At 37.8% G+C, this 15,453-nt stretch overlaps 1 protein-coding gene across 1 annotated transcript in view; it reads right to left on the bottom strand.

Annotated features, from left to right (window-relative positions):
* The window catches only part of FRRS1 (ferric chelate reductase 1), a 44,207-nt gene that overhangs the window by 23,098 nt on the left and 5,656 nt on the right, over positions 1 to 15,453 (bottom strand). Inside the window, 5 exon segments of the mRNA XM_049111635.1 lie at positions 3,142 to 3,324; positions 7,020 to 7,167; positions 8,321 to 8,415; positions 9,706 to 9,842; positions 11,182 to 11,377. Of these exon segments, the coding sequence (XP_048967592.1) occupies positions 3,142 to 3,324; positions 7,020 to 7,167; positions 8,321 to 8,415; positions 9,706 to 9,842; positions 11,182 to 11,377 (759 nt within the window).

Below are 15,453 nucleotides of genomic sequence, written 5' to 3'. Positions count from 1 at the left end.
CTTTCAACTTTCATATAGGTTTAAAACTTCTCAAAACAAAAAGTTGGGGGAGTGTAGGAGGAAGAAAGACTTGAAAGGGGAATAAAAGAGAAGAATCTAAGTCACAACCAAAATTCCCTGAACACCAAAGAATATAGTGGCTGCATAAACTGCCCAGGAATATAGTGGCTACATAAACTGCTTGAAAAGAAGCAAGAAATCAATAATGGTAATTGTTTTTTTATTACTGTTTTTGATCACCAAGAGTGGAGAACACAAGAAACATGAGGAGGTAAGATATTAAGTGCAGTTTTATAGATGATGGTTTGTGTTGTCTAGGAACACTCATCTGGACAAGATCAGCCAACTACTGGAAATCCTAACATGAAGTACAAGAGAGGTCAGAGCTGGGAACTTTCTACCAGAGCATTGAGAAATTATGAATAGAGCAAGATGAGATTGGGCAGGAGAAGGAAGCCAACAGAAGCTAATATATAATATGTATTCTTGATATATTTTATATCATTTAACAAAGTATCTGAGATAGAGAATATGTGTATAATTTGAAATTTAGCTAAAATTCAGACATTAGCAAGTCATTGTTACCAAAAATATGGAAAATTATACTTTTCATCAATTTTAGTGAAGTCTAATACCAAAACAATTGTTATCATTAATTTATAAGTAAAATTGAAAAGGGTATCATTTAGCTGGTATTCATAACATCAGATACTTTCAGTATTTAAATTTACATTAGGTACTAAAAAGAAACAGCAGGTCACAAAAATATCCTAAAATGTTTTAAATAACCAAAAATAGAAATAACCACTTAAAAATATTTTCTGAGGATGATTTATTTCCCTCAAATTAGACAAACAGGTGTACAGATGATTTTAATCATTAAGTAAGATTGCTCTGTAAATCAACTGCACCTGCATAATTAAGTCTTTTTTATAAACATTTTTTGATGAGTACGATACGAGAAACTTAAGATTTCTAAGTAAGATAAATATATCTTGAATTAAAGACAAAAGCTTTTGTGCCGTCTATGCCTACAACTCTGAAGAGAAATAACTGGTCTACTTGTGGCTTCCTCATCACCACACCCAGTACAGCCATAGTGACTTTTCCTCTTGCTAACAGATTGCATATGACCAGAAAAAGAAAAATGTGAGTTTACTACTGCATGAAGTTTGGCCATAAAGTGACTGCAGTGTTTTTTATTTAAGTGACTAGAACACATATCTAAATGAGCACTGTATGCTGGAGATAAACTACACACATATTCCAACAAGATTACCATTGCTAATCCTTGTGGGGCTCATCTTCAGAATTTCCTTCATAACCAGTTCCATCACATTCACACAAGCACTACCGCCATCTTTCTCTATTGCTTTATAGCCCCATTTTATTTTTAATTCAGGCTCATTATCCACCTTATGCACCAAACCTGGTTCATTTTGGCCAGAACTGCAAACACCCAAAAGGATACGCTGTAAGTCTGATGAGAGTTACAAAGGGAAATGGGGAAAATGTTTTGAACTACTGCAACATCATTCAATCAACTATAAAATTTCCCAAGAAACAACTTTAAAAAAGAAAGAGTCATAATTTCTTATATGTTATTTTTAAAAGCCTATGACATATCTGGGGCGCCTCAGTCCATTAAGCATCGGACTCCTGACTTCAGCTCAGGTCATGAATTCAGGGACAGGAGATCGAGCCCCGCATCAGGCTCTGCCTTGGACTTGGAACATGCTTAAGATTCTCTCACTCTTCTGTTGCCCCTCCCCACCTCTAAAACTCTAAAAAGGAATAATAAGAAGAAATAAAAGCATATGATATATCTCTCATAAGTTTAAGGTATACATTTTGCTTAATGAAAAAGAATAATGAGTACATTCTAGGACAATATAGTAAAACATCTAGGTCATATGCATATGTATATTAAGTAAAATATCTAGGTGTAACTTTTTACACTTGGCTTCCTGAAATACCTGAAAGCAGCATACAAGGCCCAATGTGATCAGAGTGCACTCTTAGGAAAAACATTAGTTCTTCTAGCACAGTATCTCAGTGTTCCTTTTCTTTTTTTGAAATATGATTCCCTAAAGAAGTGATGTTAAGTTAAACCTGACAGGAAGAAAACTCTCTAGAAAAGACCTGTTACCTTTGCTAATGTGGAGGAAGTAAGAAGAGGCTTTCTCCATTTGTACTCATCCCCCACCTCACGGCCAACTCTGCTTTGAACAGGACTAACACACATCCTGGCCTATACTTTCCTGCCTTCCTTTTAGGACATCAGGATGCCTGTGCAGCACTCTGCTATTCCACACCACAGCACAAGGCTGCCATCTACAGAACCATTTAATCCATTCAGCACTACCCAGGAAAAGCGAGAATCACCTTTAAAAAATGCTGCCTTCGGGATCCCTGGGTGGCGTAGCAGTTTGGCGCCTGCCTTTGGCCCAGGGCGCGATCCTGGAGACCCGGGATCAAATCCCACATCAGGCTCCTGGTGCATGGAGCCTGCTTCTCCCTCTGCCTGTGTCTCTGCCTCTCTCTCTCTCTCTCTCTCTCTGTGACTATCATAAATAAATAAAAAAAAAAATTAAAAAAAAAAATGCTGCCTTCTGTAGAGCTGACAAAGGAGCCTACCAGTGAAGAATATATTTCTGCCTCGACACACCAGGTTTCATTCTCTGTTTGGGATATGTACTGATGACTACCAAAAAGGGGACACCGAGGCAGCACCCCATGCTGTGGTTGCTGGCCACCCAAGAAAACAACAAGGGTTTGAAAAGCATCACAAATAACGTAAGACTTTTAAGCTGAGCAACTTTTCTTCACTGTACTTCCTGTTTTTATCACGGGGCAGACAGGAAGATACAGTGGCAAGTCCACTGATATGGAGTGATTTTCCTAACTCTCCATAGGACGGCCTCTTCTTAGAGGTATATAACAATACAACTATTAAAAACATGAAATACCCAAAGATGTTTAACTCAGCATCTGCTCTAAGTTCCTTTGTCCTGCCCTCTCCTTTCTCTTCCCATCTTAAGTATGATCATGTGACTCAAACAAACAACTACATTGCCATTGATTAGGCTCCCTCTAATCATTTATATTTCATTACCACTTATATAAGTAGGGGATACAAACCATCCATCTGTCGTGAGAAAATGCAAAGGATAAATAGCCTTGACTGGGACCACTCATTTCAACCACCACTGACTGGTCATCTCGAGCAAAGGACAAGAAGAAACAGGCATGCTCCTTCTCTGGGTCACAGTTCAAAGGACTCCGAATGCAGAACTTCTTGTTCCCACAATCTGAAGCGCTGAACTAGAAAAATGACAGGGGGGGGAAAGTCTTAATTACCAACCAAGCAGTTCATTTCACAATGATAAAAGAGCCACTACCTTGAAGTACAAGTATTAACAAGAATATCTTTTCATAATAGAGATTCAAAGAAGGAAACGAAGGACACATCACAAAATTAGAAATCATCAGAGCAGTAGTTAGGTTGTGAACTTTTAAACTTAATTAATTTTAATTAAAATTTGGAAGGCACATTAGTTGGACTCTAATGTGCATGAGTATTAAAGTCTCTTTAATAGTCAAAATATTTCACATTAATTATGTTCTGGAGCAAAGTTTCTAGTAAATTTTGAAAAACATCTTAGAGAATATTTAAGTCCCCACTGACATTCCTGCCTAAAGGATATCCTTGAGTTTTTAGAATAGACTTTTAAAAGGCAAACAGGCCAACTCTTAGCAAGTTTTTGTATTTAGATCCTGGACTCTGCTTCTAGAATTCAGGTTCAAATTTGATATTAAAATAACATAAGGAAAAGTGATTATTCCTATATATACCACCACTGCAAATAATAGTAATAACAATTTAGTGGAGGAGAATCAGGAACAATCTACAATGATTTAACCCAGAGCTGCTTGTTATGGCAAAAAAGAAGAGTATCAAAAATTGTCAGCTCTAGGGACGCCAGGATGGCTCAGTGGTTGAGGGTCTGCCTTTGGCTCAGGGTGTGATCCCAGAGTCCCAGGATCAAGTACCGCATTGAGCTCCCTGCATGGAGCCTGCTTCTCCCTCTGCCTGTGTCTCTGCCTCTCTCTCTCTCTGTGTCCCTCATGAATAAATAAATAAAATCTTTAAAAGAAAAATATCATCTCTACAATTTGACAGAGCAAATATGCAGTCATCTTGTTAGAAGGTGCTGCAACAGTGTATTTAAACAGAGAAATGAAGTAGATCTAATGAGAACTGTATCAAAAAATTTCTCATTTCTTCTACTCTACCAACACTGCTGGCCACTAAATGTGTGGCGGGTTTTCCCACATTAACCAGTTTTGCAACTCTCTGTGGACACCAATAGTGTGTCCTACATTACAATTCTGTTCTTACACAATCTACCTGAAGTTAGGGTCCAATCCTACAAGTTAGGGGCTCAGTCCCACAAGAATGCTCATTTCAGAGGCCAATCACAAGTTCCAGGTTCCCACTGGAGGAGAATGGAGGTTGCCATGACCCTCTCCTCAAGTTTGATAATGTACTAGGATGGTTCACAGAACTCAGGAAAACAGCTTTCTTATTAGATTACCAGTGTTTTTTTTTAAGATTTTTTTTTTTATTTGAGAGAGAGTGAGAGGGAGAGTGTACATAAGCACCCAGGAGAGGGATGGAGGAAGAGAGAGAAAGAATCTCAAGCAGACTCCTCGGTGAGCACAAAGCCAGAGGCAGGGCTCAATCTCACAACCCTGAGATAATGACCAAGCCAAAATCAAGAGTCCAATGCTTAACCAACTGAGCCATCCAGGTACGCCAAGATTACCAGTGTATTATTAAAAAATGCAACCCAGGAACAGCCAGATGGAAGAGGGGCACAGAGCAAGGCAGGAAGGGGTATGGAGCCTCCATGCCTTCTCTAAGGCACCATCCTCCCAGCACCTCCATGTATTCAACAACAACCTGGGAGCTCTCTGAACCCCAAACTTTTGGGATTTTTATAGAGGATTCATCATGGAGGCATGATGGATTATTGACTCAATTTTCAGCTCCTCTCTGGAAAATGGGGAGTGGGGTAAAAAGTTCCCATTTCTAAGCATGGCTTGGTCTTTCTGGTGACCTGTCCTGATCCAGTTACCTCGTTAGAACAAAAAGCATTCCTATCTCTCAAGAAATTACAAGGGATTTGGGAGCTCTGATTCACGCACTGGGGTCAAAGGCCAAATATTATCAGGTACCGCAGCAGAGACCAATATATATATACTTCTTATTATTTCATAGGAACATAAAGAAAAGTCACAGTAGAGTGTAAAGAACAAGCCACTTGGATTTTAGTCTCTGCTCTCTCCTTTACTCTATCATGTCTGCTAAAGAACTTATTGTCTCTCTTATATACCATCAACTACACAACAGGGACTGAACTCTGAGGTCTCTTCTAGCTCTACAAATGCTATAATCTCATGACTCTGAATAAACCCTTTTATATCAGAGACTACAAACTTGGTGCAGAGATACCACAAAAGCTCTGAGAGCAAATGCCTTTCATGTCAATATATAGAAAGATAATTTCGTCAATAGAGTCCTACCCAGAAGCTCTGTTCCAAAGTGACTGTTTACTCGCCTGAAGCAGCTTTGAAATTAAACATTAAGACTAAGTAAACTGAAGAGTGCCTGGCTGGCTCCGTTGGTGGAGAAGCATACAACTCTTTGTCTTAGGGCTGTGAGTTCAAGGCCCATGTTGGCTGTAGAGATTACTTAAAAATAAAATCTTAAAAAAAAAGAGAAACTAAATAAATAGAACTGGTGCAAATAAAAGATCTAATTGTATGTTCAAAAATGTAACATTCATAATAATGCAGTTAAATATAACCATCATATATCACCAAATGTAGAAAGAAAATAAAATGAGACATACACAGGAGTGCAAGTGCTTTACCTAGTCTTCCCTACAAGAACAAAGGGTTATAAAAAGACAAAAAAAAAAAAAAAAGGAAAAGAAAAAAGTAACTAATATTTACAGAATTTCTATTAAGTGCAAAGCAGTTAGAAACCTTATATTCACGAAATTGTTTAATCTTCATAATGATACTAAAAGCTTGATTTTATTTCTCACTTTATAGGTGAAGAAACAGACTTTGAGAATTAAGTAGCTTGTCCAAAGTCACACAGAAAGTACAAAAGTCAGGATTCAGACCCAAGTGTGTTCTTTCAACTATAATAACCTGTCATAAAACACTTTCCATTATCCACTTCTGAATTAATAAGTCTAACTTATCAGAATTTCTTTCGGTAAAACCTTCCTAATGTTTCCAGTATGTATTACCCTTTACAAGATATGTTTTTTCAGTCATCATTTCTCTGAACCAGAGGGCCTAAACAGAATTCTAGTTGATGAGTTTGCAAAAAGAGTTTCTGTAGTTCAGCACATAGAATCCCCAGTACTCATTGGCCTTAATGAATCAGATTTAAGAGTTACATCACTATTTCAAGATTCTCCTCCAAATCTTGTTTAAATATAGTTTTAATTTTTTTTAATTTTTATTTATTTATGATAGTCACAGAGAAAGAGAGAGACAGAGAGACAGAGAGGCAGAGACACAGGCAGAAGGAGAAGCAGGCTCCATGCACCGGGAGCCCGACGTGGGATTCGATCCCGGGTCTCCAGGATCGCACCCTGGGCCAAAGGCAGGCACCAAACCGCTGAGCCACGCAGAGATCCCTTAAATATAGTTTAAGCTATAAACTTCCTCTCCACGTTTGATATTTAGCTGTATAGACTGTGTGTGAATGTCATAACCACACCTCGAGCATGCAAGGTCTTGCATTCCCTTTATTCTGACCTGTAAGTCATAATAATGTTGCAATGAAGACTTCCTTCAGATTTCCTGCAGGGGTCCCAAAAACTTACTACCACAACCCAGTACAGCTACTTCTCTACATACTTCACCAGGCAGAGAACCACAATTTCCAAAGACCCTGTTATTGCATTTGGTGAAACCATAAAAATGTTACTTACTGATTTGCTTAAATGGGAGACTGGAGGTAATGTCGACAAAGGGGTTATTGTAGCTTCAGGCGTTGTAAAAGGCAGTGCATTTGGTTGTGAAATTATAGGACCAGGAATCTTCACCCAGTAGGTTTTATACTTCTCAACAACTGTGACTCTGAAATGCAATACTAATGAGATCAAACAGAACCCTAATTGTGGCCCATCATAATGAAATTTTTAAAAATATGGAAAAAAAAAAAAAGAATAATGTGGTGACACACACTTAATACTACCTAACAGTACAACTAATTTTGTCTAAGGCAAACCTCTAACGACTCTTCACCTCATCACTAAAATGACTTTTACTGCCCTTGCTCTCTTGCTTGCTCTTAATTTCTTCTCTTTCTTCTCCTCATCTTTGTCTGTTCTTTGGGCATATTCAGAGTCCGGAATGCCAGATCTAAGGACTGCACAGATTTCTATTCCCTAATATATAAAGAACATACTACTACAACCCATTTCATAGTGTGCAGTTCCAATTATTCCACAAGGTCTGTGTAGTAAGCAGCTATAGGAAGAAGCTATATAGGGGCTGCATAAAAAACCATCAGCACTTCCTGGAGTCGCAGTCCCTTTCCACATTCCACACAACACACAGGTGCAGAGCTGTGTTACTGTGTGCTGGGACCTGTGTACAAAGTGAGACAAAAAACAGACATGCCAGGAGAGCGATTCTCCCTAACATATGTCTCTAACATCACTCAGGAATCCTTAGACTGCTTTATGACATCCTCCTTCCTCTTTCACATAGGATTAAGGGTGAAGGAATTCTAATTTTACTGAATTTCCTAATTCTGTAGGCATGCACCATCTTACTTTTCTGGAAAACTAATCTGTAAGTTGTAACAGTTGTAACGCTATAAAAAAGTCATCCAAATTTCAGGATTTTTTTTCATATCCTCATTAAGACAAGAGCAAATCTAAAAAATTTATTAGTCTAGACACCATATGTAGACTCAAGTGTTAATTGATATCCTTTGTGTGAAGGCACTGCAACACTTCATTTACTCAACAAATATCTATTACATGCCTTTTGGGTGCCAGGTCCTGTGCTAGGTGGAAAAAATCGAAGAAAAAGCAAAATGACCACTTATCTCACTAAGGTGGTGTCAAAGAAAAAGCAAAATGACCACTTATCTCACTAAGGTGGTGTCATTAGTACACCAAACCTCTTCTGTACAGGCAAATGTCTAATAGGTATCAAAAATGATTCAGATCATTTTTGTTTCAATTTTACTAGTTGCAGATTTGTAAGCTCTCCTACTCACAGAAACTTTACATTATTCGGAGCATTGCTTAGAGCATTCCAGTAGACTTTAACTTTTGTTTTCTTGGATGGACTCGTGTGACTCACAGCATATCCCTGAAATAAAAAAGAGAAGAACTACCAGTCAGTCACTCAATAGTTGAGCATGGCTGGAACTACTATCATTTTGCAAAGTAATCCATCATTGCATGATGCCGAAACCCTGGTAAGGACTGTTTTAGTTAGAATAGGGACTCAAGTACTCAACAAATACATGTTGGCTAGCTGACACCAGATTAGCAGCTGGCTTTGTGAATAAATTAGAGTCAGCAGAAATTTTAAGGACTGGAGAGTTATGAACACTGGGTATGTTAATGCTATATAGAATTCGTTCATTATTTCATTTATACAATAAATATATATTCCTTCCATTAATAGGAAGAATGCAGAAAAGTCATCCAAGGAAAAAATTCCTGCCTCCTCATACATAGCATTACATTTTGGGAATTCTTTTCCCTTGAAAGGTCTCATTTCCCATCTTCATTCACCTGGCAAATTCCTACTCATTCTTTGAAGCCTGATGGGGAGATTTCCTCCTCCAAGAAGCTCTCTCTCAATTCCCTCCAGTCTGTGTGTGACATCCCCTGCTATGCTTCCCACCCATCCTGTGTGTTTCTAATCTAAGTCTAGTTATGTGTTCTACTTGTGTATCTGTCCTATATCCTTATGTTCCATACATCATATGTCCAAATGTTCTACCTATGTGTAATGCTCAGAGCTCAGAACAAGAATAAGTCTTGTTCATCACCATATCCCTTTGCACCAGAAGAGTTCCTGGTATAATAAATGTTTACTGGGGATCCCTGGGTGGCACAGCGGTTTAGCGCCTGCCTTTGGCCCAGGGCGCAATCCTGGAGACCCGGGATCAAATCCCACATCGGGTTCCCGGTGCATGGAGCCTGCTTCTCCCTCTGCCTGTGTCTCTGCCTCTCTCTCTCTCTCTCTCTCTCTCTCTCTCTGTGACTATCATAAATAAATAAAAATTTAAAAAAATTTAATAAATGTTTACTAAATGAATGAATGAATGAATGAATGAATGACAAAAATTAGACCACTGTCCCACTCTAGAATCCTATCTTCAATACTAACACTTTTTAAAATCAACATAAAAGTCGGTATTATATAATACATCAAAAGCTATAAACTCTTCAAGCTACTGCCTTTTCTAGGATGCTGATGTGTAAAAATATATCGCAAATAGGAAAACTGGAGCCAAAGCTTGATCATTGTGAATCTATTTAGATGTCTGCAATAATGGGTAATGTCATTGTTCATCTTACAACCACCACCCTGTAGTGAAAAGATCCACAGAAATTGACAGATTCCAGTTTCAGACACAACACAAACCTGTACATCTTCACAGGTCAGAAGCTGTGACACTTGACTGTCAATCAATGTGAAGGAGCCAATAGGAGGGCCACTCAAATCCTCAGCATTCCGTGCTTCTAAGAGAAAGCCTCTAAATGGTGGCCCTGACAAGGTTACTGACAAACAAACAAAAAAATAGCTTAAGAGGTTTAGCAACATCCCCAAAAGGAAACTGTTCAGAGGAGGCACCTCACAATTAGAATCTGGCATACATACACAAAACTACTCCAGGAGAGAAAATGGTAGAAATTATCTTACAGACAAAGAAGGTCTAAACTGTGCTCCACAGGACATTCACTCCATGAGATGTTAATAGCCATTCCCCAGGGAAAAAAGGTAGGTGATAGTCAGAGAGCTATCCATGGGGCCGAATTAGTTTGAAAAATGCTGAATAAAAGTAAATACTTGTTTTTTTACTGAAAACCCCTAAAGCCTTTAACATTCTACTATGCAGGACCAAACTCTAGAAGTACATTATATATAACACACAGAGTGTTCCAAACTTATTTTTCCATATACTCTTTTCATCAGTTTGTTAATATTCTGCACTTCTAGAGTTGCAGAAAATAGATCATAAAACACTGTAATAGATACACCTTTAAGAGTCAGCCCACATTTCACCAGAAAAACTGGAAAAACACAAGAGTTTACACTGTACCAAGAAGCATAAGGGTTTATTACACCTAAACCAGACAAAATAAACTTCATTTTCCTCTTCTATTGAGTTAATAGTAACTGTTTAAAAAGATCTATTAGCTGGGCAGCCCCTTTGGCGCAGCGGTTTAGTGCCACCTGCAGCCCAGGGTGTGATCCTAGAGACCTAGGATCGAGTCCCACGTTGGGCTCCCTGCATGGAGCCTGCTTCTCCCTCTGCCTGTGTCTCTGCCTCTCTCTCTCTCTCTCTCTCTCTCTCTCTTTCTCTCTCTCTCTGTTGCTCATGAATAAATAAATAAAATCTTAAAAAAAAAAGAAGTAAAATCTATTTTAAAAATAATTTTAAAAAAAGATCTATTAGCTAATGATAAAAACGTACTTAAAACCTACTGACTCGGGGGGATCCCTGGGTGGCGCAGCGGTTTAGCGCCTGCCTTTGGCCCAGGGCGCGATCCTGGAGACCCGGGATCGAATCCCACGTCGGGCTCCCGGTGCATGGAGCCTGCTTCTCCCTCCGCCTGTGTCTCTGGCTCGCTCTCTCTCTCTCACTGTGTGCCTATCATAAATAAAAAATTAAAAAAAAAAAAAAAAAACCTACTGACTGGGGAGCCGATATACCACTTAAGTAATACAGTCATCTGTAATAGTTAAGCACAAAATGAGAAGCCTAAGATGGTGGTATCTTACATAAAACAGGTGAACAGATTTAAATGAAACTATATAAATCCCTCAGTAACAAACATTCAATGTACAGGAAAAGAGTGAAAGTCAAAACACAAATAGTTAATCCTGGCACAGTACCTTCAATCTGATCTCCTCGTCTGAACGTCATCTGACTCACTGAAATGTTGTGAACAGGATCAGAGTGTGCAGTATGACCATGTTCAGGAACCATTCCATGGCATGACCTTCCTACTTTTCCATTGGGATAATTAGCCACAGAACTAACGTACAGCACAAGTAGGAAGGTAGCAAGGGTAAATCCAAGAACTGCCATCTCCAAAAGAAGATTAAAAACACATTATTTTCATACACAATTAAAATATAAAGTTTTCGTACTACAGAATAGTAATTCTAGATGGCTGCTTATTTCAATAGACAGCTAACCCTCTTTTCAAAACAAAAAGAATATGATACGTGAATTTGAATTGGGATTTGAATCTTGGCTCTACCAATTACCAATTAGGAGACCTTAACCAAATCACCTATGCCTCTACTTCCTTATCTGAAAAATTAGGAAACTAACACCCTCTTTTCAAGTTGTTTTAATAAAATGAAGATACAAAAAAATAAAGATAAAACCCAAAGTCTGACAAAGAAGATAATAATGTTAGCTTTCATTAGCATGATTTGGAAATAATAAACTAGTCCTAGTGCTTAGTTCACTAAAAGCAAAAGTTTCTATTCCACTTTATCCTAGGAAGCTCAAAGAACAAATAAGAAATGGTTCTTCTGGAAACATTTAAATACCATCATCTAAAACAAGTCTCTGATTGACTTCTCCCAAATTACTATCAAATTAATCATGATGACAGGGCAGATAATTTAATTTGCAATACTGAAAACTAAGGAAAACAGAGAACCAATTGTAAGAAACAATATTTCTATTACCCATTGCCCAGGTACTTCTGAATTAAGGAACACAATTGTCAGTCCAAGTAATTTTCTTCTCTTATCCAGTTTACCTGCCTCTTACCATCTGCCTAACAGAAAACCAGCTACTTACATACTACATACATACACACTTACTAGCTTGCAAGCCAGCTAAGGGAAGTCCCCACCTTCATTTCACTTGGTGCTTAAATTCAGAACCTGCAAGTCACAGCATATAAGAAGGCTAGAGGAAGATGGCAGGGACATGTTACATAGCAGTAAAAAAAGGTGTGCTCGTGGAGAGATTACAGAAGGCAAAACCCAAGAGGCAGCTCATTCTCCATAAAAATGGAGTTAGACAAAATAAAAGCACCCTTAGAATCACTAGAATAAATTACCCTTTTACAGTCATATAAATTACAAACCCCCACACTGAACCAAAACTGAACTACAGGAATTCCTGCTAGCTACCAGAAATTATGCTGGGGGCTACACATTTCAAACAGCCCTGCACCTTCCACCAGTAGCTATCAAGTAGATAGCATAGGGTTCACAGTACTACATACCCCTATCTTTTATCAAAGATCAAAGCTAGGTAGTTTTTCCCATTTAAGGATGAGCAAAAAGAACAAATAAACAAATCAAGAGCATCTGAAAAAAATCTGTAACATAAGAGAAGCACAAAAGTTCTCTATAGAGTCATAAAAACATAACTGAAAATGGTTCATTACTATACAAAACAAAACTTAGGAAAATAACTGTCTTGAACATTTGCAGTAATACATAGCAATTATTTCTCAATAAAACTGGGAGAGAAAAAGAAAAGGAATATTAAAGAATGGAGCAGAGGGAGAATTTTTCTACTCAAACATGGCTTTCATGTGCTTTTTGTCAGGGACAGACATGCTTTTAGGACAAGGCAAGATCTGCTGGAAAGGATCAAGGTCATGGTTTTAACCACATGAACTTAGCCAAATTAATATGAAGATTAAATGCAGTAATGTGCCACTCAACTAAAGGACGGTATAGGGGAAGAGTCAGTCCAGTTTAGCAAATATTTATTTGGCACTGACTTACTGTCAGGTGAAAGGGAAGCAAGACATGAATTCTAGTCTCCACTCTACATTGCATAGCAGAATGACGTCAATCCAGTTACTTAATCTCTGTCTCAGCTTCTTCGTTTGTGAAACAGAGTAGATGAACCAGAATAAATTCATGCCTAACATTGTGATTTTTAAGAAAGTCAAAGGGGACTGGAGCTCCTGGGTGGCTCAGTCAGTTAAGTGTCTGCCTTCCACTCAGGTCATGATCTCCCGGTCTTGGGATGGATTCCTGCCTTGGTCTCTCTGCTCAGTGGGGAGTCTGCTTCTCCCTCTCCCTTGTCCTCTGTAATCTCTCTCACTCTTGCTTTCTCTCAAATAAATAAAATCTTTAAAAAAAAAAAAAAAAACAAGCAAAATTTTAAAATTTAAAAAAACAAGAAAGCCTAGTGGGAAAGGATATCAAAATTTTCAGGGCAAAAAGTATAAGCCAGCTAAGGGAAGTGACTAAGGCGCTATCACCGATCATTCACTAGGAAAATATAACGAACTTGGTCAGGGAGAGAAGTAAACCAGCAACTTCTTTGTCCTTGGTCAGATGTTGAGGATTTAGGGTGAAGCTCTATTTGCATTACAATGGCTACTCATGATTTTCCAGTTACTGATTTAAGGAACAGCCTTTTTTCAAAGTATTCATTAGCCAACCTATGCCAAAAGATTGCATAGTTATGAAAGAGAATAAGAGTTATTCATGGAGACATTTAAGTTAAAAGTATGTAATGTGGGTAATGAACTATATTATATTCTGTTATGAAGTCTTCCTTCAAGCACTGAAAAACTCACACCAATTTTGTATAATTTTTTAAAGTTATATTCCCACTTAATGGAGATACAACACAGAAAATAAAAAGTATCGTAACTTGCATCTTGTCATCCCAGGACAAAGACAGACTGATTAGTTTAAAAAATTAAAAGAGAGGTTATCCTGATTCTCTAACTGAAATATCCTGAAACCTGATGATATTTACATAGTTTTCTTTCTTCCCTGAAAAATAGGCATTTAGTAAAAAAAAAGTATGATGACTGCTTATACCATATTCTACATACACCTCTCACAAAAATAAAACTTCAAAACAAATGTATTCTTTATTATTTAAATATCAAATTCCTATACTTGCATGAATATTTAATTATTATTGTGATTGTGGACCACAGAGGCAAGTGATATTGATCAAGATATTTTATTAAAGCAAAGTAAAATTTATATAAAATGAGAAGAATCCAATGGAAAACATTTAGATGTAAGAAAATCATTAGAATAAGAGCTCAATATTAAGAATATTTTTAAGATTTTATTTATTTATTCATGAGAGACAGAGGGAGAGTGGCAGAGACACAGGTAGAGGGAGAAGCAGGCTCCATGCAGGGAGCCCAACATGGGACTCAATCCCGGGTCTCCAGGATCCCGTGTTGGGCTGAAAGCAATGCTAAACCGCTAAGCCACTCAGGCTGCTTAAGAATTTTTTGATAAATCACTCATTAAATGTCTTTATTGTGTCATTCCAAGAACATGTGAGAAAAAAGAAATTGAGGAAAGCCTATCTCTTAAAACCATGTCAGATGATTAAGCTAGCAAATAACTAATTAAGTCTAGTTATACTGCAATCAAGCTCTAGCTCTCATTGTTAGTTATTCATCTTAAATTAAGGCATCAAAAAGTTCAAAAGTTAACATGCACACAAAAACTGTGGGACCTCAACCCAGTGACACCCACTCTACATCACCCAAGATATGAGTATAAGCACAAAGTAAGAGTCTTAATCAATGCACAGCGATGAAGAATGAGTTGTTAAAAAACCAAAAACTTAATCACAAGGGTTCACTATAAAATATTTAATATTTGGAAAACATTGGTTTGATTGCTTTTTGTATTGGGGGGGTTGCTATACATACCAAATTTATGTAATTTTTTTTACCACACTCAGATAAGAAAAATAAGAAATATATTTACATTATGACCCAACAAACATTTCAAGAAAATTATTTACCTTTACCACATGGTATAAATTCATACATTTTCCATTTCTTCCTTTTTTAAAAAAAAAGTTGGTTTTATCTATTCTACTGAATCATTATTATACAACCTATCAATGGATTTCTTTTTTTTTAAGATTTTTTCATTTATTTATTCATGAGAGACACAGAGAGAGAGAGGCAGAGACACAGGCAGGGGGAGAAGCAGGCCCCACTCAGGGAGCCTGAGGCAGGACCGGATCCCGAGTCCCCAAGACCACACCCCGGGCTGCAGGCGGCGCTAAACCGCTGAGCCACCGGGGCTGCCCCCTATCAAAGGATCTTAACCTATAGTTTGAAAAATACTACCTTAGAGCATATATAGACCATGAAGTTTCAGCCTTTAATCAAGCTCTAAATTAAGAGT

Source organism: Canis lupus, chromosome 6 (assembly GCF_003254725.2).
Source record: "Canis lupus dingo isolate Sandy chromosome 6, ASM325472v2, whole genome shotgun sequence".
NCBI classification, from domain to species: Eukaryota; Metazoa; Chordata; class Mammalia; order Carnivora; family Canidae; genus Canis; species Canis lupus.
The sequence above is the reverse complement of the archived record's forward strand: the minus strand, read 5'-3'. Positions and strand labels throughout refer to the sequence as shown.